The 16291-nt window shown below is 38.1% G+C and overlaps 1 protein-coding gene across 2 annotated transcripts in view; it reads left to right on the top strand.

Moving 5' to 3' along the window:
• Window positions 1-16291, top strand: part of SPATA5 (spermatogenesis associated 5) — a 205890-nt gene that overhangs the window by 59144 nt on the left and 130455 nt on the right. For both annotated transcript variants that reach the window (XM_014949867.1, XM_014949866.1), the window contains exon 14: window positions 2566-2692. In XM_014949867.1, coding sequence (XP_014805353.1) covers window positions 2566-2692 — 127 coding nt within the window. The remainder of the gene's footprint in view (window positions 1-2565; window positions 2693-16291) is intronic.

Below are 16291 nucleotides of genomic sequence, written 5' to 3'. Positions count from 1 at the left end.
AATAAAAAAAAAAAAGCATTTCTCCCAAAGCCTTCTAGCTTCAGATCATCTAATATAATGTTTTGGCCCCAGTCTTACCTTTATTTTTTCCTTTGCTTTGCTTTTTTTTGTGTGCAGTCTGTTGGGTATGAAGTTGAATAAATGTGAAACTTACGCAAGATGGGAGGCCTGAATCCCTACTGGGACTGGCTTATGTTACAAAGTTGATTTTAATTTCCTTTAAGCTCTAGGTCCTTCGAAAAGCATTTACTATCCTTGTCCAACACCTGAAGTGTTTTATCATGTTCAGCCCTCTATAAGTCAATGGGACTGTGACCCATGGGTATGTTAGAAACTCTCTAATATCACTTGGGAATTTCTGACGCGGCTGCAGCAAGCCAAAAAGCTGGCGACTGGCTAACCCAAGTCCCTGCTCTAATATTTCTTAGCAACCTAAATATTCTGCTAGCCAACATTTATTATAGCTCCTCAAAGATGTTTTCCAGACTAGGTGTGATGAGTTAACCGTTTTGCAGTAGAAGATTACAGAACCAGTTGTAGAATAGGAAAGTTAGAGAATTTATTTGGAGATCTGTACAGCAGCAATGGGGTCATTACTGCTGCTTTGGCTCTGGGACACTTAGGAAGCAGTCTGACTGCAGGCGTGCAGCTGGTGGGTGGCAGGGTGCAGCAATATATATGTGTGCAATAACTGTGTATTCTCTATCTGTTGGAAATAATTGGAGCACCTGTATTTTAAAATCTAATATTTATTTTTGGAAACTAGCATTTGGCAGGGTAATTGTACATCGTTTGTGTATGTAGGTGGTTGTATATCATAGAATCATGTATCTGCATAAACATTTAGGAGTACTTTTGGAAAGAGTTTGAGATTAAAAAATTTTCCTAATGCTATGTAGATTTGGTGTGACGGTAGAAAAATATACACTGCAGGAAGAAACCTGGCCTCATTTTGAGTATCAGACTTCGCTTCTTAGCGTGAAGTTAGAAGGATCCAGAAAAATTGGAGAGATAAAATTGTACTGAAAAGGGCCTGTTTAAGGGTAGAGAGAGGAAGCTCTCCTGTGTGCAACGCAGTGGGGAATAGCCCGGAAGAGCAGTGCTGTCGGTGAAGGAAGATGTAGGTGTGTCCATGCCCGTCCACAAGTGAAGGTTGTGTCAAAACCAGTGAGGCTTTTGGTGTGTGCCAAGAGCAGGGCTCCTGGTTTCTGGCAAAGGAGGATAAACCCCTTTTTCGGCACAATCTGGCAGTCCCCAGCCTCTGTCCCCAGCCTGCTTCAGCTTCCCTGCCCCTGCTCAGCAGAGAGAACTTTTGGGATGAGCAGCTGCCTGTGCTCGCCCTGGCCCCCTGTATTTATATAGAGCTGGGTGCTACAATATATAGCATATAATATTGTAGCATATTATAATATATATATATTTTGTGTAGTACGCCTGCCAACATATGAGTGTATACAGTTATCTGTGTATGGTCCTAGCATCTCCTAGCTCTAGTATCCTTTCAAAAATAAGGAATTATATGGTGTCTAGTCACCTATTTTTTGTACTGTTTCAGAAATAAAGCCCTTTTATGTAGAATTAGAAGGATGTTATAAGGAACACAACTGTTCATGAGATGTGTTATTTATCACAACATACGTGTCTGGTCTCTTGGTTTGATTTATGGAATCCTTTTTGCATTCTTTGTTGTTCGTTTGAATATATGCACACACATATACAAATGTATGCGCACATGTATTTATATGTCAAGGAATGGTCTAGGAAGAAGGTGATACATCATGTGGTTATTCTTCTTAAAATATTTGAAGGTTTAGTGAAAATAATAAGAGTTTATTTCTATAATGCTTTTTGTTCCATACAGTTAAGCAATTTGAGCAGATTTTCCATATACTTCAAGGTTACCAGAGTTAATTCCAAACTAAAAAAATAAATGTGTAGAATAGTTTATGCTTTGTCTGTTTAGGTTTTTCACATATTGGTGATTTCAAAACTGAAGTTTTGTATTTCTCAGTCTTGTTTTTTTTTTTTTTCCTGGTATCTGGAAAATCAGCTGAGTTACTGAACTGACAATGCTATTATGAGGCAGTTGGTCAACACTCAATTTATTCTCATTTGATGGGGAGAACATGAAAATGCAGAGCAACTCTGCAAAATGCATAACTACCTAATTTTTTATACTGCATGGGGTGCTGTAAGGGCTCACTTGGATAGTGCTAAAAATGAAAGTTTGTCTGACTAATAAAGAAGCCGCATGAATTCAGTTATCTTAAAAATATTTATTTCGGACATCCACATTGTGTTAAATTCTTTACAACCTACATAGTAGGATAGTAAGTAAAAAAACCTCCTGAAGACCAGGAAATCTTTTGAAGGACTAATTTTCCAATTTGCTTTTGCTTACTTCATATGGCTGATACTGTTTCAGGGATTGAAGGTGAAAATAAAAATCAGAAAGAATGAAGATAAAAAGATGGATCCTTGTAAATTGAAAAGAACAGTATATTCTTTCCTTACTCTAATTTCCTAGGAAGGGAAAGCTAATGCTGTCGCTTTTTTTTAAATCAGCTCTTCAGGTGCTGGAAATGTAGCAGACCGTGTCTTGGCTCAGTTGTTAACGGAAATGGATGGGATAGAGCAGCTGAAGGACGTGACAATTTTGGCAGCTACAAACAGACCAGACATGATAGACAAGGTACGAATAGATGCACTGTCGTATATCCTCTTCTCTTGAGAAAACCAGATTTTGGTATAATTTCATTCTTTTTCACTCTCCAAACTGTTGTCTAATCAATTTGATGATTAAGAGCAGAAGTTTGAAAATGAAGACAAGGCAAAGGAAAGGATTATGTCGCTTAGCTTTTTTTTTTTTTCCTCTACAGAATTTTAACAGAAACAAAATGTTTTGTGATAGCCTTAAGTATCTATTTCCTAGAAGAAATTTTCCTTAAATCAAGCTCATTGAACTTGTGCAATAACATTTCTGTCAAACTGCTTCTGTGGTTTTTGCTTCTGTTGTGTTTGTTTATGCAGGAGTCTGCTGGAGTTTTTTGGTTTCATTAGTTACTTCCTTTTAAAAGATTAAATATCTCCTCGGTGCCATTAGCCTGCTGCCAGCAATACGCTTTCCAACTGTAAACAGTGCAATTTCTCCTTAGATCCTGCGGCAGCTCTGCTGGAGCTACAAGAACATTTCAAGTTTGCAAAAACAGGAGGGTTGTAACACTTACTGCAGAAAACCTCCAAACACAAATCCAACCCAGCAGCCCTCTAGAAAATCCACTTTAAAACCATCTCCCACTGCTGTGTCTTCTCACAGCTAAGTGCAGTAGACAGACCAGTCTGAAGTGATTTCCTTTAAGATACATTTTGTAGTGTTGGTAAGATTCTTTATTCCACAACTTTTCACCTTCAAAACGTTCATGATTTTGCTGACAAGTTAATGAAATTTATTTTTCCTGATCTTTTCTAGGGTTTCTTGTAAGTTTCTTTAATATTTTTAATGTTAGCAAATTCTCCCATTTTAAGCTGTTTCTGGAATAGTCTTTTCTGTTTGTCTTGGAGCATTCAGGCATAAAATACATATCAAGGGCACACTTTGAAAGTAAAGTTCATATATACATGAAGTCTTGAAAAAACCCCTTGTGTTTTGGCTCCAAACTCAGTCTCTTCCCTTTTGAACTGAAGGAGGCCACAGAGCTGATGGTGTCTTGACAAAGGCTTACTTAGAACTTGGTTATACACTATCTTTGAGCCTGCCTTGACAAAGTAGAGCTATCAAAGAGTTTTCAGTAAAAGATGATAAAACTCATCAGTGAAAAATATGCTCATGCAAAATTGAAATTTTCAAGATTTCACTTTTTGTCAAATTGATTTCAGTTTTCTTTGACTATTCTTTGGGGTCAGACTAAGCTGAATTTGAAAAAGATCTGTTTGTTGAACAGAAGGTATGTTTCTTCCTGAGTCAGTTCAACAGTGTACTGTGTTATCTCCATCACCACCTGGGATTTCAGTTGTCTGTCATTCTCCTTTTTGCTGGATTTGGATCTTGGGCCCGCAGTGAATGCTGTTTTATTATATTTTAGTTTTTATTTGAAATATTGGCACACCAGGACAGTATTTATTTGAGATACTGGCATTATTGGGACAGTACTACCATGTGTTGATGGTACAACCCTGCAATACTGAGCACTAAGTTAGATAGAACCTAAGTTACTAAATATATGCCAACTGTACTTGTATCACTGATGCAAATCCACAGCTCAGCCTGGGATTGAAGGTTTTCATTTTAATGTGGTGTGTAAAAATTTGAGGTCTTTTGTGCATCTGAATTTTATGGGGGTGGTGAACTTGTAAGAGCAAACAGCATAGTTGTGTTTAGATGACAACATATCTTATGTGTTCTTTCCTTTCCTCAAGTAAAGCTGATAGTCTTGACTCTAAATGTAAAGAAAAAGAAAAAGTCATCACACAGTATCAAGCTGTGTGATTATATGAATTTTATTAGCAAGAAACCATGAATGGATATTTTAGATTTTTATTTAAAACTGTTTTTACTGAGATATAATGGGGAAAAAAAGAGTTCTGGTAACTTTGTAGAAGGTATTCACTTACAGAATAGCAGAGCGAAATTTCATCAATCTGGGGAAAGGGAGATTTTAAATAAGATTTAAAGAGACTGAAGAATCACATTTGCTTACATCTTGCTTCATTCAGACCAGACAGGCTATAGTAGGCCAAAATCTTCTCCTGGGTCTATGCAATATTGTGCAAGAGTTGCACTTAGTTTTTTTTTCCCTAGAAGAAAGAAGGCTGACACCAGAAAGTGTTTGTATTGTGAACTGCACTTAATGGGAAATCATTCAGTATAGGCTTTTAATTTACTTTGTGATCAGTGATCCCTCTGAAAAGGTAACATTTTTTAAGTCAGTATAGTATTTTAAATGGAAATATCAGCTCAGTTCTGTATAACACCAAATGAGTGTCCTGTTTTCATAGGTGTATGATGACTATCCATTAATTTTTAATGCATGAACTTTAAATGTGGTCTAAAGGCAAAGGCAGACTCTGTTCTCTACTTCCAGGCACTGGGAAGATGTCTGGTATACTTTTTGTGGTTATCTTTCAGCTTTTCAAAGCAAGAAATCCTTAAGGAATGCATGCTTTGTAAGTTTTATATTATACGCTTACAAAATCAGGAATAATCGATTCAGCATCTTCATTTATGTGGCTGCTTCGTAACTGACAAATGTCTGATGATTAATCTTTTGTCATTTGAAAGCAGCACGTGGGAATATCAAATGTAAGGATGTTCCTCTGAGCCTGCTGCAGACTTCGGCATCCCTGCAAACACTGCAGTGTGTTGCTTTCAGCTAGTGAATAGATTTTGTGTCAGGCTTTATAAAGTTATGTTTGATGGCAAACTTGTTTTGACTTGTTACAAATGTCATCTACTAATAAGGTAATTTCTCTAAGATGTCATGATTGTATTGAAATATTATTCCAACCTTAAGTTGTGTCCCATGCTTGTAGCTCTGAACTACTTTGCATCCCATTCATGTGATGCTGGAAATACTTTGGGATAGTTTCCATTTTTCATAAGGAAACATAACCGGCACGTACTGTTTTCAGCCATGTGTGATACAGAAAGCGATTTCTCTTGGAAGGGAAATATTCTGGAACAAAATGTTCTGAACGTTCTTTGAAAGTGACACAGAAACAAAACACTCTCAGTCAGTAATAGTAGTAAAATCTTCCCTTTTATTCTTCATTTTAGAAGTAGAATTCATGAGCAATAATTGGAAAAATGTTTTTCGTTTTTGGTGACTTACCCACTCAGGAGTGATTTTTTTGTATCTAAAACATTTTACAGTAACTGTGGAGCTGCTTACAATTCAAAGCTTGTGTGTTTTCCTGTGTATCAGTTGGCTTAACAGGAGAGAGCACTCGTCCCCCACAAACCTTGTGTAAAATACCTTGTGAACACTGTGTATTGCTTAGCTTGAAATGAAATGTTTTATTCAGACATATATGTGGACAAGTTTTTAGGTGTAGTCTGACAGATTTACATGGAAGAAAACCTAGATGAACTCACAAGGATTTGTGTATCCATTTTTTCTTTTTCAGTGGAATGTGTTTTCCTAGCCTTTTGGTACTGGGCTTATTTCTTGGGTGAGGAGGGTGAATTGCTATCATTACCTGCCCATGCAGAGATTTTTTTCCTCTTAAGCAGTGTTTCAATCTCCATTAGCAAGGGTACAGCAAGGGAAGAGAGACTGTCAGATCCCCAGGGACCTTGGTGAATGTTTTAGCACAGGAAGCAAGATGCATATTGCTGCGGCATCAGATAGTTTTACCTCCTGCTGGGTCAAATTTGAATGTCAAACACATTAGCTGTGATGTAAAACACGAGGCGCTGAGTGAAGTGATGGCCTGTGGTATAGGATGACATTCTGGTGCTCCTGACAGCTTCACTTCTCCTTATCGTGGGGTGCAGAAAAGATGTATCCTCAAATATGCTATTTGCATAAGAATGACAGGATGTGATAGGACAAATGAAGATTAATGAGATGCTGTGCTGTCAGTGTTGCCCATTGTCTCTAGATTGATGATGGTCTGGATTTTGTCTGTGTTCATGGGCTTCAGTATAGTTTAAACCAGAAACTACCCTGGCACATTGAATACTGAAGAGCTGAAACTTTATGAATGCTTTGTTAGTATAGGAGGGCTTGAAGTATCTTGTATCAGAACAGTGTTATGAATGCTTTGTTAGTATAGGAGGGCTTGAAGTATCTTGTGTGCTGGTATCAGAACATGTGTTCTGTGTATTGTGCCAGTGCAGAGGATTTTTGCTGCCTCCTTTTGAATATTTATTTCGCTTTTTAAAAAATTCCTGCTCCTTAGCCTTCCTCTTCACTTTCTTCCATTTTTGTCTTCTCTTCCTTCACCTGCAAGTTTTGCTGTTCCTTAGATAAGCTCTGTTGGCTTCTGTGTATTAACCATTGGGGTTTGAATTCAGCTTATTTAGTTTAAGATCCATGTGGATACTATTGAGTTGTCTGTTCTGCTTATGTGAACAAAATAAAACAAAACTGCAGCCTGTATTCTTCCTAGCAACTGCCAAGCAGTTTGGAAGAGTCTTTGGGGCAGAGAAGTCAAACAGAGGTTCATCAAGTTGATCTGACCCTCAAAATGTTGATTACTGTGTAGTTATGGGACACCCTTAATTTAAAGTAGCTTGTTTTGATGAAAATAAAAAATGCATGATAGAGCCATTTGGCAGAATCGGTAAAGAAAGTATAATTTCTTGCCTGCAGCAAAAGTAAATAATCTTTCCTCTTTAAAAACATCAAAGTTCTGTCTTTCTGAAGGCTTATGGAAGAAACTCAAATATTTAGGTTTGTAGTTTTACAAGTTAAAAGGAATAGGAAAGAATTTTGCATATTTATTCATTATTGTCTAGAAATGTATATGCGCTGTTACAAAGCAGTTGATGTTACAAGCATATTTAGCAGTTGGATGCAGTAGCACAAACTTAACTCACTACCAAGTAATATATTTTCCTATTTATATATTTGTCTATTTGTGATTTCCATTTTGGTCAGATATATCTTACTAAAGGTTCTTCCTGTGTTACGGCTTTAACTTGGTAGGATTTCAGTTTTCCCAAATATAGTGTAGAACTGTAGTGTTACAAGCCACATAATCCCTCTGTCATGTGCTGTGTTTCCCTCTGTGACACCCCGCCACCCCCTCCATTTGGCCAAAGATCGTAAAATACTCTAGGTTGGAAGGGGCCCTTGGAGGTCTTCTGGTCCAGCCTCCTGCTTGAGCAGAGTCAACTTGAGTGTTAGGTGAGGTTGCTCAAGGCTGGTCCAGGAGAGTTTTGAGTTTCTCCAAGGATGGAGTTTTCACAGCCTCTGGGCACCTGCTGAGCACCACCTTCACGGGGAAGATTTTTTTTCCTTATATTTAACAGTTTAGGTTGCTGTAACTTGTGCCTGCTGTGTACCTCTGAGAAGTGCCTGACTCTGTCTTCTCAACAAACCATCCCACCATTACTGCTTTAGGTATGTGAACACAGATAGTGTTATACATGAAATTATGAAGGAGAATTTTGATTTCTTTTCTGTCCCTAGTACTGAGGTGTGAAACCCCCAAATCAAGCTGTACCTGAAAGAAGGTCCCACCTATGCTAAGCTGCTTTAGTACTCTGGAGGAGGAAGAAATGTAGATATCTAGCTCTTCGTTCTGCTCTGCACTGGATTTGGCTCAAGGATGGGCAGTCAAGCATCGCTTGGCCTTGCAGTGACTCAATATGAGCAGAGGAAGGGGGGTATGTCTCTGGCTGTCATTTCTCAGCATTACTTCTGTACAGATTTAATCCAGATTTAGAAGATGGGGGCACAAAACTAGGTGCTTTTTAGATGTGCTGGGACACTTACTGCTTGGCAAAGTATTTTATGACAGTTGAATAAATGAGTACAAAGTAACACTCAATGGAGTGAAATCTTTTTACATATTTAATTTGGCACGGCCATCTTACTGGAGATGAAGTCCAGCCTCGGGACTGGTAGAGATAACTAGCAGGTATCAAGAATGGTTTGGGTTGGAAAGGACCTTAAAGGCTATCTAGTTCTACACCCCCACCCCCCACCACTATGGGCAGGGACACTTCCCACTAGACCAGGATGCTCAAAGCCCCATCCAGCCTGGTCTTGAACACCTCCAGAGATGGGGCATCCACAGCTTCTCTGGGCAACCTGAGAAGTGTCTCGCCACCTTCACAGTAAAGAATCTTTTCCTAATATCTAACTGAAATCTACCCCCAGTTGTTAAACTGCTTTCCCTGCCTCATACCGTATTACTGAAATCAGTCTTATTTGTAGCTGGCTTTGTAGGCATCACAGGAATAGAACAGGGGGGAAGGTATTTTAGAATAGAAATCCAAGTACTTAAATGGAACCGCCATGTATCTCCACACTGCTGAACTATTAATTATTATTTTTTTTACTTTAAATGCTGAAATGCCTCTCTGCTTGTTAAAGGGCACTCCTCATATTCTTGTAAAGCCCTGGGATTAAACATAGAGAGTGAGATTTTGTGGGTCTCCTTTTCAGTCAGCCAGCACCTAGAGTGCTTACATCATTTTGCCCAGGTGCAAGTATGGTGCTTTGAAATAACAGAAGATGTGGGATTTCTTTTGAAGACAAGATTGTTCTGGAGCATATAATAAATTTTCAGAAAATGAAGCTTTAGGGAGAAATGATATCAAGCTACATGCCATTGAAAAGAGGATCTGATATTCTAAAATAGTTTCACAATCTTGGCACCATCACATTTTCCATCAATTGCTTTTCTCTGGTATGTGTTTGGGTTTTTACATTTTATCTTGTTAAACTTGTAGCTCTTACTAGAGCAGAGAAGTGCTCTGGAAAGTAGCTGTTTCTCAAAGGTCTAATTTTGCCTTTACTAATATCAGATGTTTACACTTCGGGTGATTAAGAGCTTACTACTTTTATTTTTTAAAAAAGAAGAGCAGAAGAATGAATGAAATGATTTAAAAATCATCACACATTCTTTTCCCCTGTCAAACTGAAATGACTACGTAGACACAGTTGATGAGCACTGCTGCTTACTGGCCAGGACTTCAAGTTGATGATTTGAGGCTGGATTGCACAGTGAACCCCTAGTGCCTAAAGAGCCTGACCGCTCCGTTTGAATGCAGAGATAGTTTCTGTCTTCACATACATAGGTATGAAGTTTCTCTTTAAGTCAAAAACTAGGTTTTAAGAGTCACCTGAATCTCTCTCCCTCTCCCTTCCCCCACCTCCTTCCTCACTGATGAAAACTTTGTCTTCTTATGAGTACAGCAAATAAAATATTTCCAGGTGTGCAAAAGTGATTTTTGTTTCCAACTATTCGATTGTCAGAGTGTGCAGGGCTGAGTAGTAAATCAGCCTTAAGGCTGCTATGGTTTTAAAAAACAAAATCTTAGTGGTGACAGCTGAAGAGCACAGTGACTTTTTCACTCAAGATTTATTACTTGCCTGAAAAGAAGGGTTGGAGGGAAAACTTGCTGGGCTGCATATTTTCTCCTTTAAGAGATGTACTATAGGGCCAGGATAAGTTGGCTTTATTTTATCTGTGAAAACATACAACCAAACAATGTATGTAAAAAATATAATAGTTTTACTTCAAATAGAACAGAAAAGTAAATATGCCTGCTCTTATTCTTTATAACGGAAAGCATTCCTTACATCAACTCAGTCATGTATTTTAGATTCATACTTTCTCTGCAACACATGCCAGAAAACTTACTTGAAGGTATCAAAGTGTATTTATTTCATTTAGAAAAGTACAAAGATGAGAAAGTAAATGCCAAGGGCCAAAGTTTGTTCTTATTCATACCTCATAGATTCACAAGGTGCAGGTGAGGAACACAGCATGTTAGAAAGCCTCCAGATTATCAACAAAGTGGGAAATTGGAAGAGCTCTCAGATTTGTGTTTATTGTGTAAATACCATCCTTCAGTTCAGTGAGTCTGTAGCTGGGCTATCAGGTGGATTTTTTCCGGTGGTTGTTTTTTTGGTGTTTTTTTTTTTTTTAAACAGTAACATGGAAATTGCACCGTATTTTTAAGATAACATGGGAACATATGGGGATTAAATAATCACGCCTCTAAAAATGAGGTGCATTCGAGCAGTACGTGTAGACTGGGTATAAATTTCTAAATTTTGGGTTAGGTCAGGTCTTCGTGTGAAGTTAGTGACAAAGCAAGAAACTTTAGAGAAGCAACACTAATTTTATGTCTAAATTTCATATACCTGTACAGCAAGTTTTAAATGGTAAAACTTGTGCATGGGCTTATAAAGGTATGGGTGTTTGCTTCCTACTTGAATTTCTTGAGAACAGTCTATGTGATGATAACCTCTTCTTTCTAAGTCCTTTCAATTAACTCGTTCCACTTTGTGTCAGTGTTTGGGGTTGTGCAGGGGAGGGATACAGCTCTCTAGAGATGTGTGGCTTGGGTCAATTCCCATGGGAGCATCCTCAGGAGCTGTCAGGGCCTTGGTGGCTTGTAATTGGGGATTCTGGGCTTTATGGCAGATAAGCAAAGCGCACAGTCAGCAAGTTGGATGGCATGCGTCTTATATTTAATAAGCTTCTTTAGGGTCATGATAACAGTTAAAGAAGAGACATTCCAAAAAGTCTTGTTTTTTAAATATTTATGGGAGTAATGCTGGAAAGGATGTTAGTGTAGTACTGTGAGCTACAGAAACTAGAGGAATAGCTGCAATTATGGTACTTGGGCTTGTAGCCACGGACACATTTAGGGCTTGCTTTGGAGTTGGTCTTCTGCCCAGTCTTCCTCTTTGTGGATGCAAAAGGCACAGTATGTGTGTAGGTTTTTGTGTATACTGTATTAAAGTAGCATTGCAGAGAACGTTGCATTTGTTGAACACCCATGAGTTAAGGACTGCTATAGGTAAGATTGCGTGTACGATCCTAATTCTTTCTTCTTTGTGCATGTGCATCATAATGCAGTCTTTATTTACGTTAATTAAAGTGGTATTCATTGTGCATGACTAATTAAATTGCATTAATTTAGAAAATTATTTTTCCAAGTCATTATGATCGCCTCTACTTTAATTACCTTAATTTTCACATTTCCTTACTTTTGAGGACTTTGATTTACACTGTTTAAAATCAGATGAACAATTACTAGTTTCTGGGGGGGAGTACTCAGATTCCATTGTGTGGTGTCTTATTGAAATCTTAGTGGTTATCAGCAGTACAGGGTCCTCTGGATCTGCCATGGAAAACTCATTTGCTTGAAATAGGTGGTAAATATGCAATAATATTAAACTCCTTTGCTGTTCTTTGTGGGGTCTACTATGCAAGCATGGGAGTTTTGTTTGTTATCCAGGATAATTTCTGACAGACAACAGAAGAATGGGTAGATAAATTACTTTTTCAGGGCGAAAATTTCTTCCAAATTTCCATAAGCATAACTCCTTGTATTCTTTCCTTGGTGTTTCTCCCTATTCAGTTTGCCTGCTCTCTTTATGTGGTAATCTCTTGGTCTGTATTTCTTATGTCTGCTGACTTCATGATCTTTAGGAAACTATTCATCTAATTTCAGTACAATTCTTGCCTCTTACCTTTTTGCTCAGTTAATGTCAATTTTTTCCCCCATGCTTGCACTACTCATTGGATGCATTCCTGCCTAGCCAGGATTTCCCAATTCTCTTTTTCCTCTCAGGCTTCCACATCTAGAGTAGTTTCTTAATGAGCATCCGTTTTGCCCCAGTGTCCAGACTTTCAGTTTTCAATTTGTTCACTCCTCCATCAGCCTTTTCTTTTTTGTGGAGTCAGCTCTGGTGTCCTCCTTTGCCTTCTCCTGCTTGACTAGATTCAAGTGACTCAAATAAGAGGGCAGGTAATTTTCCTGCTGTCATTTTTGGGAGACTGCATCCAGCATGGCCTGCAGACTCAAGGGAGCCTTGGGAAGAGCAGTCTTGTAGTGGTCAAAACTTGGAACATGTATCTGCAAGATGTCAAGAAACCTCACAAAGATTTTTCAGATTGAGCTGTTTCAAGTCCTTCCAATGTGGTCAGGTCTCAAGACTTCTCTCCAAAGGTTAGGGTGAAATAATTTTATTAATTTTTAAAAAATTGTAAATAAAGCGACATTTTTCCTGGTCTTCTCATGAAACAGCTGAAATGTTTTGACTGGAACGTTACAAAACAAATCAGTTGAAGGCAGCCAGCCAGCTTGGAAAGGACAAGAAGGTCAAAGCTCAGAATAGCATAAGCTACTAAATACATGATCTTATAATGTAAAATGTTGAGTGACTTCTATATTAAGTGTTGATAGTTATCTCTCCCCTAATAGGGTGGAAGCTGTTTTAGTAAAAAAGGAAGTCATGGTGAAATAGAAAGCCCAGCATTGTACATATCACTCGTTTAGTATCGATCATAGAGGAGGGCAGCTCAGGAGGATGAGATGGCCAGTGCATGGTTTCATTGTTTGGTTGTACACTTCAAGGTGGTGACCTTTTCCATTTTAGTTTTAGGTTTAGAAAACCTCTGAACCTCAAAGCTTTATAATGAACAAGCTGAAATATGATCAAGCTCTCTACATCAGTAAAAGAGCGTTGAAGGGCTGTTGAATTTAGGGATTAGCTGATATGCACTTGTTTCTCAGTAAGGATACTATTAATCTTTTGTTTAAGCTTATTTGTGGATATTAGATGCTATCATTAGTCCATTCGGTTGATTAGGACCATTTTTTTTGTTTGTGAAATCTCTGTGAGGAGAATGAAAAATAGGACATCATAGGCAGAATTTCCACGAGTTGATTTTTGTGTGTGTGTGTGTTGAAAGAGATCCCACTTTACATCTCATTTGCTCCACCAGTGATGAAAGCTGGATGTCTTGCACGTGTGACGTACATACTGCTTAGGCATAAATAGAAATACCATTCACGTGCAGTATATATAACAATGAAAGATGATAGATTTGTTGAGGAAAAACAGGTTCTTTCTGTAAGATCTTAGTTATTAAAAAAAGAAAATTCTTAACATCAAGATATTGAAGGCAGTACTATAATAATGTAGCAAAAGAGGAAAAGGGGACAATCTGGGGGTCATTGATTCATAATAAATTGTTTTAGTAAGGTATGTGGAAGGATTGTTATGCAGGAGAGCAAAGCTAGTCTAAATGAGACATTAACATCTCTTATGAACAGTGGAAACTTGCGGGATGACTATTTAGGTCACTGGAGTACCTCGGGGTTGCATATGCCAGTGTAATTTAATAACAAAAGCTTGTTTGAAGCTCTGTGTGATTTGATATATGTACAACTGTAAGAGCTGGCTCAGAATCATGGCAGTTTGCTGGATTTTTGGGATAGCCTAGAAAAAAGTGTAGACTACAAGGCATATGAAGCTGATTGAGAGAGAAGGGTCTGAAAGGCAAATGAATGTTTTGATTGAGTGGTGCCAGGCAATGGCTGGTAGGACTTAGCAGTTCTTCTGGAAATCTGAAGTGACTGCTCCTTTTGAGGGGTTATGTCTGTTACATGTTCTTACTTACTTCAGGAATTTTATTAAACAGGGTGTAGTTACTTTTTCCTGTGTTTTAAATGTAAGTGTATTCCCTCCATGGCAAATTACACTTTGTGGTACAGAGAAGCATATGCCAGATGTACAGCAAAGATTTTGAAAAAGTCCTCTCTTAATTGTGCTTTGTACACACTTTATAACAGTATTGTATTTGCCGCCTACAGTATCTTTTTGTGTTACTGTTCCTTGTCAGGTGCTAAAAAAGGTGATTTTGGGAACTGTTCTTTTGTTTTGGTGATCACATGATACCGATAATTCTTGCTTTGAATTACTCATCTCCTTTAATTCTAAAAAGGAGCTTCTTCATTTTTTCTAACCACTCCTTCAGAAAGGATGTGTGTTCTATTTTCCCATTAATAGCCTCCCTCAAAGTTATAATTCCAAAATAAAAAAAAATCTGCTATGAAAACAGACTTTAGAAAATAGAAAAATCTATTAGGAGATTAGTTATATACATTCAAGTTACACTGCTGCTCTGTTATCTTTTCCCTGTAACTTCACATCAATAGCTGTAACCCTCTATAACAAATTCTTTCCATCCCTATCCCTCTCTGTTACTCCTCCTTTCATCCCCACTCCCCCCATCCATTTTGTTATTTACTGTACAGGGAGTTTTGTTTTGGAAACTGTGTTTGGGAACTGGGTTGGCAGGATGATAGAAAAGGATGTCGGAACTTGTGTCAATGCCACTAGACTTTTTCTCAGGTGAAGACAGAGAGAGTTACTGGAATATGAAAGTAAATAAACAAAGGTAAATAAACTTGTTGAAACACTGGGCTATTTATTCAGAGGGCTGCAGCCATGGCTGGTTTATACATTATGGCCTGTGTATGAATACACTTCTGTGTCACATGCAGTAGTGACTTCTAAAACCCTGCTAAAAGAAGGGAAGGCAAATTAAGTAGCCATCACTTCACAGATGGAAGAAGTAGTGAAAAATTACTGTAACTTTCTCATTCATATTTCATGGACAAGTCAAAAACCAAAACAACTATATGGGCATTTTTCACATTCTCTCAGGAAATAAACAAGAATGATGCTTTTCATGCCAAATCATGCCTTTGTGCCCCAGTTCCATATGTTTCTGTGCTCTGTTTCTGGCAGAACAGCTAGTTCTCAAAACAACTGATGTGCAAACCTGAAACTTTACCTTTCCCTGGTGCACACCCCTTCTACCTTGCTATGAAGCTATGTAATCATTTCTTTACAAATAAAATAAAAATCAACTTTCAAATAACTGGTGTAGATGATCAAGGTGGTCCTATGCAGAATGAAAGGAGAACCAGCTGTTCCTTAGACAGAAACTGTTTTATGCCTTTGATCATCCTTGCTTATATACTTCCTGAGAGAAAGGGGCCAGGACTGCATGCAGTATCCAAAGTGTGGGAGCAACATAGATTTGTATGGGTTTATAATGATACTTTCTGTTCTGGTCTTTATTCTTTTATTAGCAGTTGAGAATTTTTAACACTTGATTTGCTTTTTTGACTGCTGCCAAGAGCTGAGCTAACGTTTTCATCACAGTGTATTAAAACTAGAAGTGGTAATGATTCATCTCAGAGCCCATCCATTTTATATATGAAGGAAAGATTGAATTTCCCATGTTCATGGCTTTGCATTGACTTACATTGTGTATTATCCAGTTGCTAAGTCTCCTGAGAGTCTTGGACTTTACCCTCAATCTTCATCCTAGTTGCTTTGAATGACTATATCATCAAAAATTATGGCTTCTGTAATACATCATTTCTTTGGTATTAGACCTCATAAAGGAGATGCAAATTTTATACAGGAAAAATGGCTGAGACGAAGGGGTCTGTGTAGTGTCGCAATAGAGGGGTAACATAGGAAAGGCCTATACCCTGCCAGTACATGCTGTTATCTATAGACAAATCCTGACAAGCACAGTTGGCCTCCTATTGAAAACAGAGGAATGAGAGATAAAGCATCACACAATATAATGAGCTTAAGAGAATTTGAATTCCTTTGCACTGTTGTACAATGGTTCTGAAAAGGAAAGGGAGAAGAACAATAAGGATGGCAACTGTTCTTGCTGTGTCTTTTCAGAAATGACCGTGATCATACAATCATAGAATGGTTCGGGTTGGAAGGGACCTTCCACTAGACCAGGTTTCTCAAAGCCCCATCCAGCCTGGCCTCATGTGTTA

The sequence above is a fragment of the Calidris pugnax genome, unplaced genomic scaffold, assembly GCF_001431845.1.
Source record: "Calidris pugnax isolate Ruff unplaced genomic scaffold, ASM143184v1 scaffold42, whole genome shotgun sequence".
Taxonomy (NCBI): domain Eukaryota; kingdom Metazoa; phylum Chordata; class Aves; order Charadriiformes; family Scolopacidae; genus Calidris; species Calidris pugnax.
This window is presented reverse-complemented; position numbering and strand designations above follow the sequence as displayed.